Source organism: Narcine bancroftii, chromosome 1 (genome assembly GCF_036971445.1).
Source record: "Narcine bancroftii isolate sNarBan1 chromosome 1, sNarBan1.hap1, whole genome shotgun sequence".
Classification (NCBI taxonomy): domain Eukaryota; kingdom Metazoa; phylum Chordata; class Chondrichthyes; order Torpediniformes; family Narcinidae; genus Narcine; species Narcine bancroftii.
This window is the reverse complement of record NC_091469.1, coordinates 254,992,187-255,006,482: the sequence shown is the minus strand read 5'-3', so window position 1 is coordinate 255,006,482 and position 14,296 is coordinate 254,992,187. Positions and strand designations below refer to the sequence as shown.

The window sequence follows — 14,296 nt, the reverse complement described above, 5'->3', positions numbered from 1 at the left end:
TGAACTGAATACAGAGGCCACACTTCCAGTTGCAAACCACTAGTTAGCCATAGAAAGGGTTGCCAGATCACAGCTTGCCAAGAAATGGTTAAAAGAGCCTGCAGAATTTTGGAGAAAAGGTGTTATGGACAGGTGAGACCAAGATTAACCTGTATCAGAGTGATGGCAAGAGCAAAGTGTTTAGGCATAAAGGAACTGCTCAAGATCCAAAGCATACCACCTCATTTGTGAAACACGGTGGTGGGGGTGTTATGTCCTGGTCATGGACACACCTGATGATGTAACTGCTGATGGCAGCAGCAAAATGAATTCAGAGGTGTATAGAAATATCTGCTCATGTTTGAGCAAATGCCTCCACACTCATTGGATGGCACTTTATCCTACAGCAAGTCAATGATCCCAAACCTACTGCAACAAATTTTTTTTTCAAAGCTAAAAACTGGAAAATTCTTGAATGGCCAAATCAGTCACCCGTTCCAAATCGAATTGAGCATGTCTTCTATATGCTGAAGACAAAAATAAAGAGGACAAGCCCCCGAAAGAAGCAGCAGCTAAAAATTGCTGTAGTTGAGGTCTGGCTGAGCATCACCAGAGAAGATAGTCAACACTTGATGTCTATAAATCACAGACTTCCAGCAGTCACTGCATGCAAGGGATATGCTGCAAAGTACTAAACATCACTACTTTAATCTACATACCATTGCTATGTCCAAAATATTAGGGTGCCCTGAAATGAGGGGGACTCTGTATAAAAAGTACTGTAATTTCTACATGGTCAAGACAAAATGTACACAAATAATCTTGAATAAAATTTAGAATTTGCACTTTAATCACATGAATGGTTTGATTACAAATTTAAAATTGTGGAGCACAGTGACAGATAAAGGAAAAAATGTTTTTGTTCCAAACATAATGAGGTCTCTGTATATCCAATCCATCTTTAGTTACTATTTTTATAAATTTAACTTGATTATACAAGCCTGGATAGTTCCATGGATGTATCCACATGATTTTTGTTGTTGTTGCCCATAAACATTTTTCAGTGCAGTATCCTTGTTGAAATTGAATTGGCCAGACCCGAGTGCTAAAGGAACTCCAGATTTACAAACGTCTGTAGTTGGGATTGAAATTCTACCTTGTTTAAGAATCCAAAATTCAGAATCTCTTATCTAGGATGGAATCTTGTATTTTTGAAGCATTGATCATATATTTTTTCTTTAGGTATGTAGTAATATCAAGAGAAGAGAATGAACAGAATCTTATGGCGTTCCAGCACAAAGAGAAAATTTACTTCCGTGTGTGTAGGGACATTCGCCCTGGAGAGAGGCTGAGAGTCTGGTATAGTGAAGAGTATATGAAACGTCTACATGCAACTACACAAGACACCATAGACAGAAGCCTCCAACCTGGTAAGTGGTTTGTGAGTGAACATGCACTGATTCAGTTGGAATCATTAATCATCAACATTTTGATGGGTTAGCATTGTTATAAGATGAATTAAAGTTATTTTTTAATTTTGGAAAATGAGGATTATAGGAATTCCAATTCAGAATTTGTTTTGGTCTGTGCCTTTTTATTTTCCCATTGAAGGTCGCTTAACTCTTCCATTTTTCTCACCATGTCTTAAAATCTAACATCAATGCCAGATTGTGGGTATATGAACTTTTGTTCATAGAATATTAATTGCATGTCTTAAATGGATGAGATAGACTGAAATTCATTCTTAATGCATTAAAAGTGATGCTTTTCAAAATCCTATGGAAACCTAAGATGATACATTTAAGGAAGCCTCTGAACTCTGTTCCAAAGTGAGATACTTGCAGATTTCTCTTGTGAATATGGAATAGCTCACAAAAGCTTTGTGATTCAACAAACTCCAGAAACTGGTATTTCAGGAATCTCTTGATATACTTCATTATCTGCATGAACCATGTTAATATCAGAACAAACCAACGTATGACCAGAGTATCAGATGCCGATGGTAGGACCATGTTTTGGTACTGTGATAATGATACTCAATTTCAATGCTCTCTGTAATTTTGATAATGCCAGTAGTCCTCTTAGTTTGTGTCCTCTATCTGCATTGTCTTGTTGTTTATCAAGAATATCAATGAAATCACCTATGATGGCATCAAATAAATAATCTTCAATGAGAGAATGGTGTTGATTCCTCAATGATAAGATTGAAATCTGCAGGAGACTTTAGAAGATCAGAACACTTTGAAGAAATACAATATAGGCTAATCTGCCATAAATGATATTAAGGCCCAGAAAAGTAAGTTAATTTAATTGTATGCAAGCTCTGAAAGAGTTGGTAGACAAATGGCATACTCTACACAAACCTAAATGATATTAGCTAGACAGTGCTTTGAACAAATGGGTTTCCTTCAGACATCCTTAAGGGATGCTTATTGAAAAGGCTAAAAAATTTGATGAGCCAGTGGGCCTAACTGTACAATGTGCATTTTCTGTCGACTGGCTTTTCTGCTTTAAACTCCGTCACGGAGTAAGACCCAATGGAGGTGTTGGCTAAGCAGAAACGAGTGGATTATGCAGCAGCTGAGGAATTTGGCAATTCCTTCTGTGAAATTGGGATGGAATTTGATTTGTCTCCAATATGGATGAAATGGGCCTCTTTTGGTGAAGTTTGCCACCTTCTGCTCTTGTTGCGGGTGCTGATGAAATGAGTGCTAGGTTTGAGCAAAACAAGGATCAAGTTACTGTTCTACTCTGCCAAAGCCGCAACAACTGAGTAAATCTTCTGGTGATTGGTAAATATAAATTGCCTGAAGTATTCAAAGCTATGAAGCATTTGTCAGTGTCATACAGAGCTTAAAGCATTGAGTGGATGGACAGAGAAATTTTTCACTCTTGGTTCAAGCATATATTTGTGTCTGCCATTAAAGAGCATTAGAAAAGTTGGAAAACTTAAAGAGTTTCCTTGCTGGGTATAGATTGTTTCCATCAGAGATCATTTTTGAGTGTATTTTAACATCTTGTTTCCCAACATAATTTAAACCATAGGTTGCAAAGTTATCATTAAACCTGTGAGATGCTGTACAGGAAAAATTTCCTTAGCAAGGTGATAGATCATAATAATCACCTTACCTTAAAGGTGCAATTTATATTGTAGCTCATACAGGGCTCAAGAATTGCGTGGATGTACAAACAAATTTTTCATTATTGGTTCTTTCACATATTTGTGCCTCCCATTAAAGGACACTTTGGAAAAATGGAAGATAGCAAGTGTATTCTCTTCCTGCGATTAGGGTTCAGTTAGAAGTAAAACTTTAAGAAGGATTTGGAGAAAATTGCAGCCTTCACTGATCTTTGCTGAAGAATTGGGTAGTGTTAAGGTTGATGCTGAAAATTAGTGAAATTGGCACTATGCATCAGAACATTTCCTTCATAAACCTAGTGCAACATCCCAGTGCTAAAGAGACAGAACGTTGGGTGGAATTGATCAAAGAGTTGAGGCTTCCCATGTTCAAAGTGATGCAGAAATGATAGAAAATATAATAAATTTCAAGAAACTGAAAGAAAATATCAAAACTCTGAAGATTATCACAAGGAGGATAAAATTAGTTGGGCTCTTGCTATCTCAGCATTTGATACAATTCTCCAATTCGCAGAGAGGCAGCTGTGTTATTCGACATAGGTTATGCAGCTGCCAACTTTGCACTTTAATTTTATTCAAAAATGGGCAAGAGTCAATGATGCAGGCTGATGTCCTTGATTTAACTGGACTTTGAGGGCTTACTGTATGAATAAAGATGATGGCTCCAAGGAAGTACAGCAAACCCACTAAATCCCAAGTTAGTGGAAAGAAACCTGAAAGAAGTGTAAGCTACATTTTCATTGTAAATTAGCAAAAGTTATTTTTAGTTTTAAGTGTGGGGTTGAGTTTTGTACAAGTGAAACAACTTGAATGCATTTCCTACAGTATTCAATAATTTAATGTTGAGTACTGTATGTTTCAAGATTCCTTTATTGTCATGTAATAGTACAGAACATTGTAATATTACACAAAATTGCCTTCTGCTTGTGGTAAGGCAGACGAAGAGTCGCCATTAGTATCACCTGGTGCCCCTTACAGTAAGAGAGAAAGAGAAGGAAATGAGAGTCCCTTCAGAGTCACTTTGTGTATGAATACGAGATTTCACCTCATTCAAGAAATCAGCATCGTATTTAGCTGGTGAGTATCCTATCCTCTACTGTTCTTATTTTGTAAAACAAATAGATTTACAGAATATATTTTTATTGACATTTTGATTAGTCAGCCTGATAATAGAACTTGTATGCAATAGGATTATCCCTGAAAATAGACTTTTTATTGATCATTGTTTTTGAAGATAAATGCACTTTTCTATCAGAGGCTTGGCAACTTAAAATTTTGTTTATTTTGAGCACAGTGGTACTCCTAATATCTTATTTTCCCTGGAGCATTATCATGGGTATTGTCCAGATTGACATGATAACCTTTCTTATTGCTGTCAGTTAAGGTATGAAAGTTGCCTATCATTTATTTTAAAAAGGTTTCTGCTGTAACTGGTGGTTGAGAATTTCACAGTTTTTCTGAGTTGCACAGGAATGTAACGATGACTACTACCTCATGTATTTAATGCTGCATTGAAGCATGTTTTTTTGGATACTGACGAACGAAGTCAGACATACAAGTTGAGTCAAGCCATGTGAGTTAATCATGAGGCATTTCAAAGACTTTACTTGTTAAGTTTTTGTTAGAGCACAATGCAATATATAGTGATATTTGTTAGCCAAAGTACCTTCAGTATAGAAATGTACTAATTTAATACTGGAGTGGAAAATTGCAAAAACACATTCCTTTTCTAATCTTGGTATTCTATGATATTGGAGAAAACACTGAAAAGGAATAAGAGGTCAATGTTGTGGGACATATGGGGTGCAAGAGGTTATTTTAAGATGTTATTAATTTCACTGCACAAATAAAAACTGCACTTTTCACGAAGATTCATTGAATTGAATGAGTAACATTCTGATCCTTGGGGGCTCAATTAGAAATATTGCGCAGTTATTTTGCTTGGAGCATCATGTGTCAATTTCTCAAAGCATTTTAAAATCAAACTCTTATAGATTTTGCTGTTGTTATTTCTATGCGACAGCAAAATCTAATGCACTACTAATTCTACAAAGACTGGAATCAATTCTCTGAAATACTAAAATAATTCAAATGTCTTTATTACATAGTGCTTCAATCACTGATAAACCTGGTGTAATTATGAATATATTAGTGGATGTTAAATGTGTAACAGAATAGGAAAATACAAGTTATTTTTCAATCAAAGTTTATGCCAGTCAGAAAAAGTATTCAAGTTCAAAGTAAAGAAACTCAGTTCATTGCCATTTTAACAATATTCCACACTTTAAATTGAATCAAAGAGTATAGTATATCTTATAAGGTCTTCCAAACTATTGTGCATGAAAGTGATAGTATAAAATTCAACATGGTTTTTGTCAGACCTGTGGCCACTTAAAACTATGATTGATCTGCAAAAGTGGATGAGATTCTTGATGTGCGATTAACTCCACCCATTGAGCACAATGCAGATAGCAAACCACTTTGTGCTGCATGAAGACTTAGCAAATAAAAAGGCCTGCTCTCTCATTCCCCAAGATTAGCTGATCTTTTCTCTCAGCACCACTTTTCTGTATTGCCACATTCTTTAAATCTTTTACTACTGAAAGATCTATCTAACTCTTCATCGTATTTATTCATTGACTGAGCCATCACAGCTGTTTTGGATAGAAGAGATTTCTAAATATTTACTACCCTAAAATTTATTCTTTTCTCAGTCCTAAACGATGTACTCCTGTTGTTGCCTAACATCTTTTTTGTATGACTCCTTTTTAAGTCCCATAAGTGCTTTGTTTTAGGGAAATTGCCTATCATATTTATAAACTTTAGAGAGTGAAGGTTCATTTTTCCAAAATCTTTCTTCCTTGCACTACAGGCAATGTGGTCCTATAATTATTCAGTTACTGCGAACAAGTCAACAGCAATTAAGAAAAAGCAATTGCTAGCAATAGGAAATTGTATATCCAAACTGATCCCACTGACCCGCCCTCTCCCCTCAGCCCTGTGTCGGTCCCCCCTCAGCCCTGTGTCGGTCCCCCCTCAGCCCTGTGTCGGTCCCCCCTCAGCCCTGTGTCGGTCCCCCCTCAGCCCTGTGTCGGTCCCCCCTCAGCCCTGTGTCGGTCCCCCCTCAGCCCTGTGTCGGTCCCCCCTCAGCCCTGTGTCGGTCCCCACACACTGATCCCACAGTTCCGCTCTCTCCCCACAGCCCCATGTCGGTCCCCATACTGATCCCACTGCCCTAGCTTCTCCCCACTGTCCTTTTCTCTCCTCACAGCCCCGTGCCGGTCGCCTCACTGATCTCTAATTACAAATAAAAAGTTAACAGGTACACACCAGTATCCCATATAGCTTTACTAAGTATATAATATGGTGTTCGTGCAACACCCATAATGCACAATTTCACAGAATGTATTATGGACTTTAAGGGCACCTACCTGTTTTCTCCCCCCTCCTCCATACACCAAATCATCTGACAAACTTTGTTTTTCCATTCTTTCTTTTGCAAATGTACTCGCCTGAATCTGCATACAGTATATAGTGTCCAGTGTCTCCGGGACTGGATATAATTGCAGTAGGATGCATTTCACCTTTGTACTTGAATGCTCCTGCAACACAGGCAGACATACCATTTTCCTTTCAATTTGCTTACTGTAGTTGCATGTTAACATGGAACAAGTTGAGATCTTTGCATAAGGTTGCCCAGAGCCTCTGAACGTGAACATTTTTCAGTCTGCCGCCATTTTAAAATAAAAACTCCCTGCAACACCCTGTTAGTAACAGTCTCCCATCCCAAAAATGACTTTTATTCCTCGTCTTTTAATTCTGTGTTATATTTATACACTCTCATGTCTACCTCCAAACTTGTGTGCTTTTAAAAAAATAACCGCTGGTACCTTCTCAAAGGTCTTACTGTTGCTCTTGCAACAAAAGAAACTGCTCGAAATACTCAGTGGGTCAGGTAGCATCTGTGGAGGCAAAGGGATAGCAAGAGTTTCCAGTTGAGACCCTGTTTGAGGACCTTGATATCGTGACCCAAAGTGTTGGCTATTCCTGTGCTTCCACAGTTGCTGCCTGACCTGCTGCATTCCTCCAGCGATTTGCTTTTACTCCTGATTACAGCATCTGCAATCTATATCATTTGGTCTTTTCTGTTCACTGCAACTCCATAAAAATCTTCACTGAATTTTCAAATATGATTTCCTTTTCAAAAATCTACATAGACTCCACAAGTTCCAATTGTGATTTTACTTTCTCTTTCTTTATCAATTGACCTCTGCTGAATTCCTAAAATTTTCCAGTCTCAGACTTTCATTGCATTTTTTGGCAACTTTTTAAATATTATCTTTTTGACCTAATACTACTTTTAACTTCCATGAGTCATTTCTCTTGTTTAGTTTTTCTTGCGGTTAAGGGGGATGTGTGACTTGTAGGCTACGTATTAAATGTTAGTGATCTCTTCATTCTGTCGTACCTTTTAATGCAACTTTCCAGTCTACCATAGCTAACTCACATCTCATTGACTTTTGTGCTTGCTTCACTTGGATTTAAGACTTCAGTTTTGGATTGAATTAAGTAAAAACCCACAATGTTGGAGAAACTTTGCAGGTCAAGCAGTGTCCTTTATATAGCAAAGGTAAAAATATGTAACTGATGTTTTGGGCTTGACCCCTTCATCGAGGTCTGGAAAAATGTAGACAGGCGTCCGAGCAAAAGAGTAAGGTGGGGGAGGGGTGGTCTCAAAGGCAGGAGATGATAGGTGGAGAAGGAAGGGAGGGAGGAGACAGCAGCATTCAAGGAGAGGAGGGATGAATGGGTGATGGGAAGGGAGGGAAAAGAACTGGGAAGGGAAGGATGGAGAGGGGGCAGCAGGTTAGCAGAAACCAGAAAAGTCTATGTTAATACCATCTGGTTGGAGAGTGCCCAGATGGAAAATCAGGTGTTGTTCTTTCAATTTGCGGGTGGTCTTGGTGGGATAGTACAGACATGTGAGTATGGGAATGTGACACAGAAATTAAATGGTTGGCTACTGGATGGTCTCTGTTACTGTAGCGGTGCTCAGCAAACCGATCTCCCAATTTGCGCCCAATCTCTCCAATGTCGAGAAGGCCACAAAGGGAGCACCAGATGCAGTAAGTCAGTCCTGCGGATCCACAAATGAAGTGTTGTTTCACTTGATAGGCCTGTTTCGGGCCCTGAACTGTCGTGAGGGGGGAGGTGCGAGTGTTGCACTTCCTGCAGCTACAAGGGAAGGTACCAGAGGGAGATTGGTGGGGTGGGATGAATGCATGAGGGAATCACGGAGGGAGCAGTCCCTACAGAAGGCAGAGAAGGAGAGGGGAAGATGTGTCTGGTAGTAGGATCCTGCTGTAAGCGTCGGAAATTCCGGAGGATAATGTGTTGGATGTGGAGGCTGGTAGGTTGATAGATGAGGATAAGGGGGACTGATTGGAGAGGGGGTTCCAGGGAAGATGAGCGGGAGATGGAGGAGATGCAGTTGAGGGTTGAGTTGATTGTGGTCAAGAGGAAGCCACGTTTGTGGAAGAAGACAGACATTTTGGAAGATCTGGACTGGAAATCCAAATCTTGGGAACAGATGCAGTGGAGCGGAGAAATTGAAAGAAGGGGATAGAATCCTTTCAGGGCACGGGGTGTGAGGAAGTGTAGTCCAGGTAGCTGTGGGAGATAGTGGGCACATCTCCTGAGATGGAGACAGAGAGAGATCCAGGAAGGGGAGAGAGTTGTAGGAGATGGACCAAGTAAGTTTGAGATTAGGGTGGAAGTTGGCTGCAAAGTGGATGAAGTTGACAAGCTCATCGTGGGTGCATGAGGCAGCCCCGATGTAGTCATTGATATACCGGAGGAAGAGTTGAGGGGTCTTGCCTGTGTAGGTTTACTTGGATTGAATTAGACTTCTTCCATCTTCAGTGTGAATATCATAAATTTTTTACCAAATGTGCTTAACAGTAAAATGTTAGTTAACCTGTACTCACTGTATTTACTAGATCTTATCTGTTTCCCTGGAGTTAAACAGGAAAATCTGTAGATGCTGGGGTTGTAGTGCAACGCATAAAAGTGCAGGAGAAGCTAAGCAGGTCATGCAGCATCTATAAGAAAGTAAAGAGTAACCAATGTCTTGGGACTGACCCCTTTGTCAAGGTATGAATTAAGAAAAAAAACCGGCTGGTGTCTGAATAAAAAGGTGGGAGTGAGGAGAGAGGATGTTGGAAGGGAAGGAGCCGAGGCTAATAGGTAAGAAGTCATAGATGGATACAGGTATAAGAGTAGAAGATAAAAAAGCTGAGAAATAATAGGGAGAGGGGGTAACTCTCTGAATGGAGAGGGAAGGCAATGGGGAGCAGGAGGAAAGGAGGCAGAGGGAAAGTGAAAGAGAGAGACATAGGGGAGAAGTTTAATGGAAATTGGAAAGATCAATGTTAATGCCGTCTGGGAGGAGAGTGCCCAGATGGAATGCAATTTGCAGGTAGCCTTGGTTTGTATGTGCATGAGGCCATGGATAGACATATTGGTGTGGAAATGGTGTGTGGAATTAAAATAGTTGGCCACTGGGAGATCCTTGCTTTTGCAGTGGACAGAGTGAAGGTGCTGAATGAAACAATCTACCAATTTGTGTCCAGTTTTTCTGATGGAGAGGAGGCCACCTCGGGAGCACTGGTTTCAGGAAATGACCCTGCAGATTCATAAGTGAAGTGTTGCTTCACTTGGAAGTACCATTTGGGGGCCCAGAATGGTGTTGAGGGATGTGGTGTTCAAAGTTCAGATGCTTTTTCCCCCTGCAGGCCAGGTAGAATCTCTACTTATCGGAAGTGCAAAAAAACTGTACCCAAGAAAGGATATGTATCCAAAAGAGAGAAATACCAACAAGAAGGAAGTGCAAACAAACTGAACAATACAGAAAATCAATATTCAAAAATAAAAAGTGGGCAAAGTAAGAGTCCTTAAATGAGTCACTGATTGAGTTTGGTGTTTGGGAATCTGATGATTGAAGGGTAGCAACTGTTCCTGAACTTGGTAGTAGAAGTTTTTGTAGCACCTATCCCTCTTTCCTCATGGCAGCTGTGAGATCAAAGCATATCCTAGATGGTGTGGATCTTTGATGATTCTGCTGCTCTCCAACGACAGCATTCCATATATATTTTCTCGATGGTGGGGAGAGTTATGCCTGTGATGTGTCCACTACCTTTTGCAGGGCTTTCCTCTGAAAAGTATTGGTGCACCCATACGAAGCCATGATGCAGCTGGTCAGCAACTTTCCACTATACATCTGCAGAAAGTTCTACCAAGTGGAGAAAGGTCTGGTGGAGGGGGACAGATTGGCTCTGTTATTGAGAAAGACGCATTGGACTTTGAGACTTTCAGTAAGGGGGATGGAGTTGTTTGAGATTGGACATCCATAGTGAAAATAAGCGCTCTAGACTGCGGACCTGAAAGTTGTTGAAGTGATGGAGAGCATATGAGGTATCACAGATATAAGTAGGAAAGGACTCGACCAGGGGGAACAAAGTGCAGTCGAGGTAAGATGATACCAGTTTGGTGGGGAAGGAGCACACTGAAACGGTGGGTCTATAGGGCTTGTGGATCTTGGTTAGGAGGTAGAACCAGGCAGTGTAGGGTTGGGGAAACAATGAGATGAGATGCTGTGGGAGGGAGATGACCAAATGATGAGGTCAATGATGGTGTGTGATACGGTGGCTTGATGTCTTTTGGTCGGGTCCTGTTCAAGGGGCAAGTAAAAAGAGGTGTCTGAGAGTTGTCCTCTGGCATCAGCCAGGTAGAGAACAGCACCATACTTGTCTATGGGTTTGACGAATGAAGGAAGTGATGAAGTCAAGGTGGTTAATGCCGTGGCCGAAGTTGGAAATAAAAAGATCCAGAGAAGCCGATGGTTAGAATGAGGTGTTGAAGAGGAGAAATAAAGCTGCAAGTGAGAGAAAGATTCTTCGATGAGAAAAAGGATCTTCAGTAAGAGGTGGAGAAACATGGTTGAAACAGACACAAAGACAACAGAAGAACAGATTGACATCGTCACGAGCATGGAACCCGCTGAGGTGTGGGTGATGAAGGTGAGGCCTATGCTGAGGACAGAGCATTCCATCTCAGAGAAGGGGAAGTAAAGACCTGGCAAGAGTTAGATTGAGGGTCAGTGGGTTGGAGGGAATAATGATTTATTACAGAGCTGTTCCCTAATTTGTTCCTTAATGCACTGATCTAGGAAACCATCTTGAATACCTTTGCATATTTTAATGATTTTGGTGTTCAGTTGTTGCCAACTGTAGAAGTAATTAGCCTGCACTGACTTAGTTTGCTAGGATGGATGGGTGCATAGTAACTGAAGCTCGTGTTGCCATTCAAGCCAGTGTTAATCCAACATTGGAATAGTTTAACACTGGTGAAATTTACTGGATTAGTAATCCAAAAGTTTCAACTAGCATCCAGTTCAAATTCCACCACATCAGTTTGGAAATTTACATTCACTTACTTAAATAATCAGGGATTTAAAACCAAACAACTGGTCTTGGTAAATCATACCTGACAAACCTATTGCAATTTTTTTGAAAGTGATTAGGTTGTTGTGTTTATAAGCAAAAAAAAAAATTCACTGATGTACCTCAGGGAAGGAAATCTGCTGCCTTGTACGGTGATACGGCATTGCATTCAGCCTCTTAATCAGAAACTTCAGAACCACTGAGGCCACATTAACTGCCATGAATATCTTGGAACTGGTGTCTGAATTGGGAGAGCTAGCCTGCAGGCAAGTAAAGCTTAAGTTCACAGAATTCTAGGTTTGTGCTGGGTATTGACCAGACACAGTGGTATACTGGCAATCTTCGAATTTCCTCTGAGTGCCATGCAATCTCATGGTATTAAGTTGAACTTGGGCAAGTGAAACTCTTCCTTACTATCACTATTGCATTCTCAGCCAATAATTCACCATTTCTTCTTTCTAAACAATAGATGGAAGCAACAGTGTATAATATATTCTGACTGGAGGAACTTCATTACCCCACACCAAGTGCTTTTCAGTAATGCCATTATTGCTATCTTTAAATGAGTCGTGCAGCAAATTGCAAAGCTTTGTAAGAGATAAATCTTACTGGACCTTGTTTATCGTTGATTTGCCTGTGACAGCGTTTGAAGAGTCTCCACCACAATCATTGTGGAGACAAAGTTCCATCTTCACACTGAAGTTGCTTTTCACTTTGTTTGGCACAAGCGTTGTGCAAAATGAATGTACTTGGACCTGTGAGACATCTCAAAGCTGGTCACTCATAACAGGCCATCGTCTGCAGCAAAATTATAGATTCAAAATTACTTTGTCATGTACATTTTTTTCTTTCCTTTGTTTGCTCCATAAAGGCAAAAGGCAAAGGAGGAAAAACCCAACACCCAACCCCAACCAACCAATTTTCCCCTGCAACCGCTGCAACCGTGTCTGCCTGTCCCGCATCGGACTTGTCAGCCACAAACGAGCCTGCAGCTGACGTGGACATTTACCCCCTCCATAAATCTTCGTCCGCGAAGCCAAGCCAAAGAAGAAAGGCACACAAAGAGATGCCACTGGTTCAGTGCCACAATCAAGCGAGAAAGAGAAACAAAAGATAGTTCCTTGAGAGACATCGGGTGTCTGTTGATTCCGCCACCTCCAATGCCACCACCTCCTGTGCTTCCAGAACCCATACCATACTGCTTCCTGTCCTGCCCAGCGGTGAACCTGGACACAAGGCATCCAAGTCACCCATGGCTCCTCATTCCAAACACCTGATGGCATTCATTCCAAGCATCTGAAAGATATTTGGCCTCATCAGCAACAACAATGAGTCACGCTACAGAGAAGAGATGGAAAATTTTGTGATATGGTGTGAGAATAACAACCTGAGTCTCAACGCGGACAAGTTGAAAGAGATGATCGTGGACTTCAGGAGGACTTGGAACGACCACCCTCCACTACACATCAATACACGGTAGTGGCAAGAGCAGAGAGCATAAGGTTTCTCAGAGTCCATTTAACAAGTGACTTATAGACACACAACATTTCCTTGCTTGTCAGGAAGGCACAACAGCAATTGCACTTACTGAGAAAACTGAAGTGGGCAAGGCTACCGGCCATCATTATGTTAACCTTCTACAGGAGCTCTATATTGAGAGTGACTTGGCTGGCTGCATCACAGTGTGGTACAGTTGCTGAAGCGAATTGAATCAGAGGTCAATCTACAAGACCAAAAGAGTGGTAGAGAGGATCACACTGGGGTTTCCCTCCCCTCTCCCACTCTACCCCCCCCCCCAAACCATTAACATGATTTATAGGGAAAGGTAATGGGGGAATTATAGACCAGTGAATCCTGCATCAGTGGTGTGAATACTATTGGAGAAGATTCTTAAAGACAGATTTATGAGGATTTGGCTCAGGGATAGGCAGCGTGGTTGGTTTTGAGAGGGGTAAATTGTTTCCTCACAAGCCTAATTGAGCTTTTTGAGGTGGTAGCAAAAAAGAGTGAAGGTAGGGCAGTAGATGGATTTTATAAGGCATTTGACAAGGTCTCCCAATGGAGACTCGATCAGAAAATCATGAGACGTGGAATCCCTGGAGCCTTGGCATGTCTATAGAAAGCAGAGTGGATGGCAAGTATTCTGCCTGGAAGTCAGTGACTAGTGAAATTCCGCAGGGATCTGTTCTTGGACCCCCTCCTCTTTATTATTTTTATAAATGATCTTGATGAAGAAGCGGAAGAATGGGTTAGTAAATTTGTGGATGATACAAAGGTTGGAGGAATTGTAGATAGTGTTGAAGGTTGTCATATGTTACAACAGGACAGAATGTAGACTTAGGCAGAAATGTGGCAGATGGAATTCAATCCAGATAATGGTGAGGTAATGCATTTTGGAAGGTCAAACCTGAAGGTTAAGTACAGGTTAATGGTTGAATACTTCACGGTATGGAAGAACAGAGGGACCTTAGGGTCCAAATTCATACATCTCTCAAGGTTGCCACACAGGTTGATAGGATAGTTAAGAAGGCCGATGGGATTCATTTGTCGAGGGATTAAGTTCAAGAATCGAGAGGGCTTGTGGCAACTCTACATACCTCTGATGAGACCACACTTAGAATATTGTGAACATTTCTGGTCACCTCATTGCTGGAAGGATGTGGAAGGAGATTTATCA

General features: G+C 40.8%; 1 protein-coding gene across 3 annotated transcripts in view; it reads left to right on the top strand.

Moving 5' to 3' along the window:
- Positions 1 to 14,296, top strand: part of prdm11 (PR domain containing 11) — a 165,041-nt gene that overhangs the window by 72,813 nt on the left and 77,932 nt on the right. For all 3 annotated transcript variants that reach the window (XM_069895840.1, XM_069895833.1, XM_069895827.1), the window contains one exon: positions 1,222 to 1,409. In XM_069895840.1, coding sequence (XP_069751941.1) covers positions 1,222 to 1,409 — 188 coding nt within the window. The remainder of the gene's footprint in view (positions 1 to 1,221; positions 1,410 to 14,296) is intronic.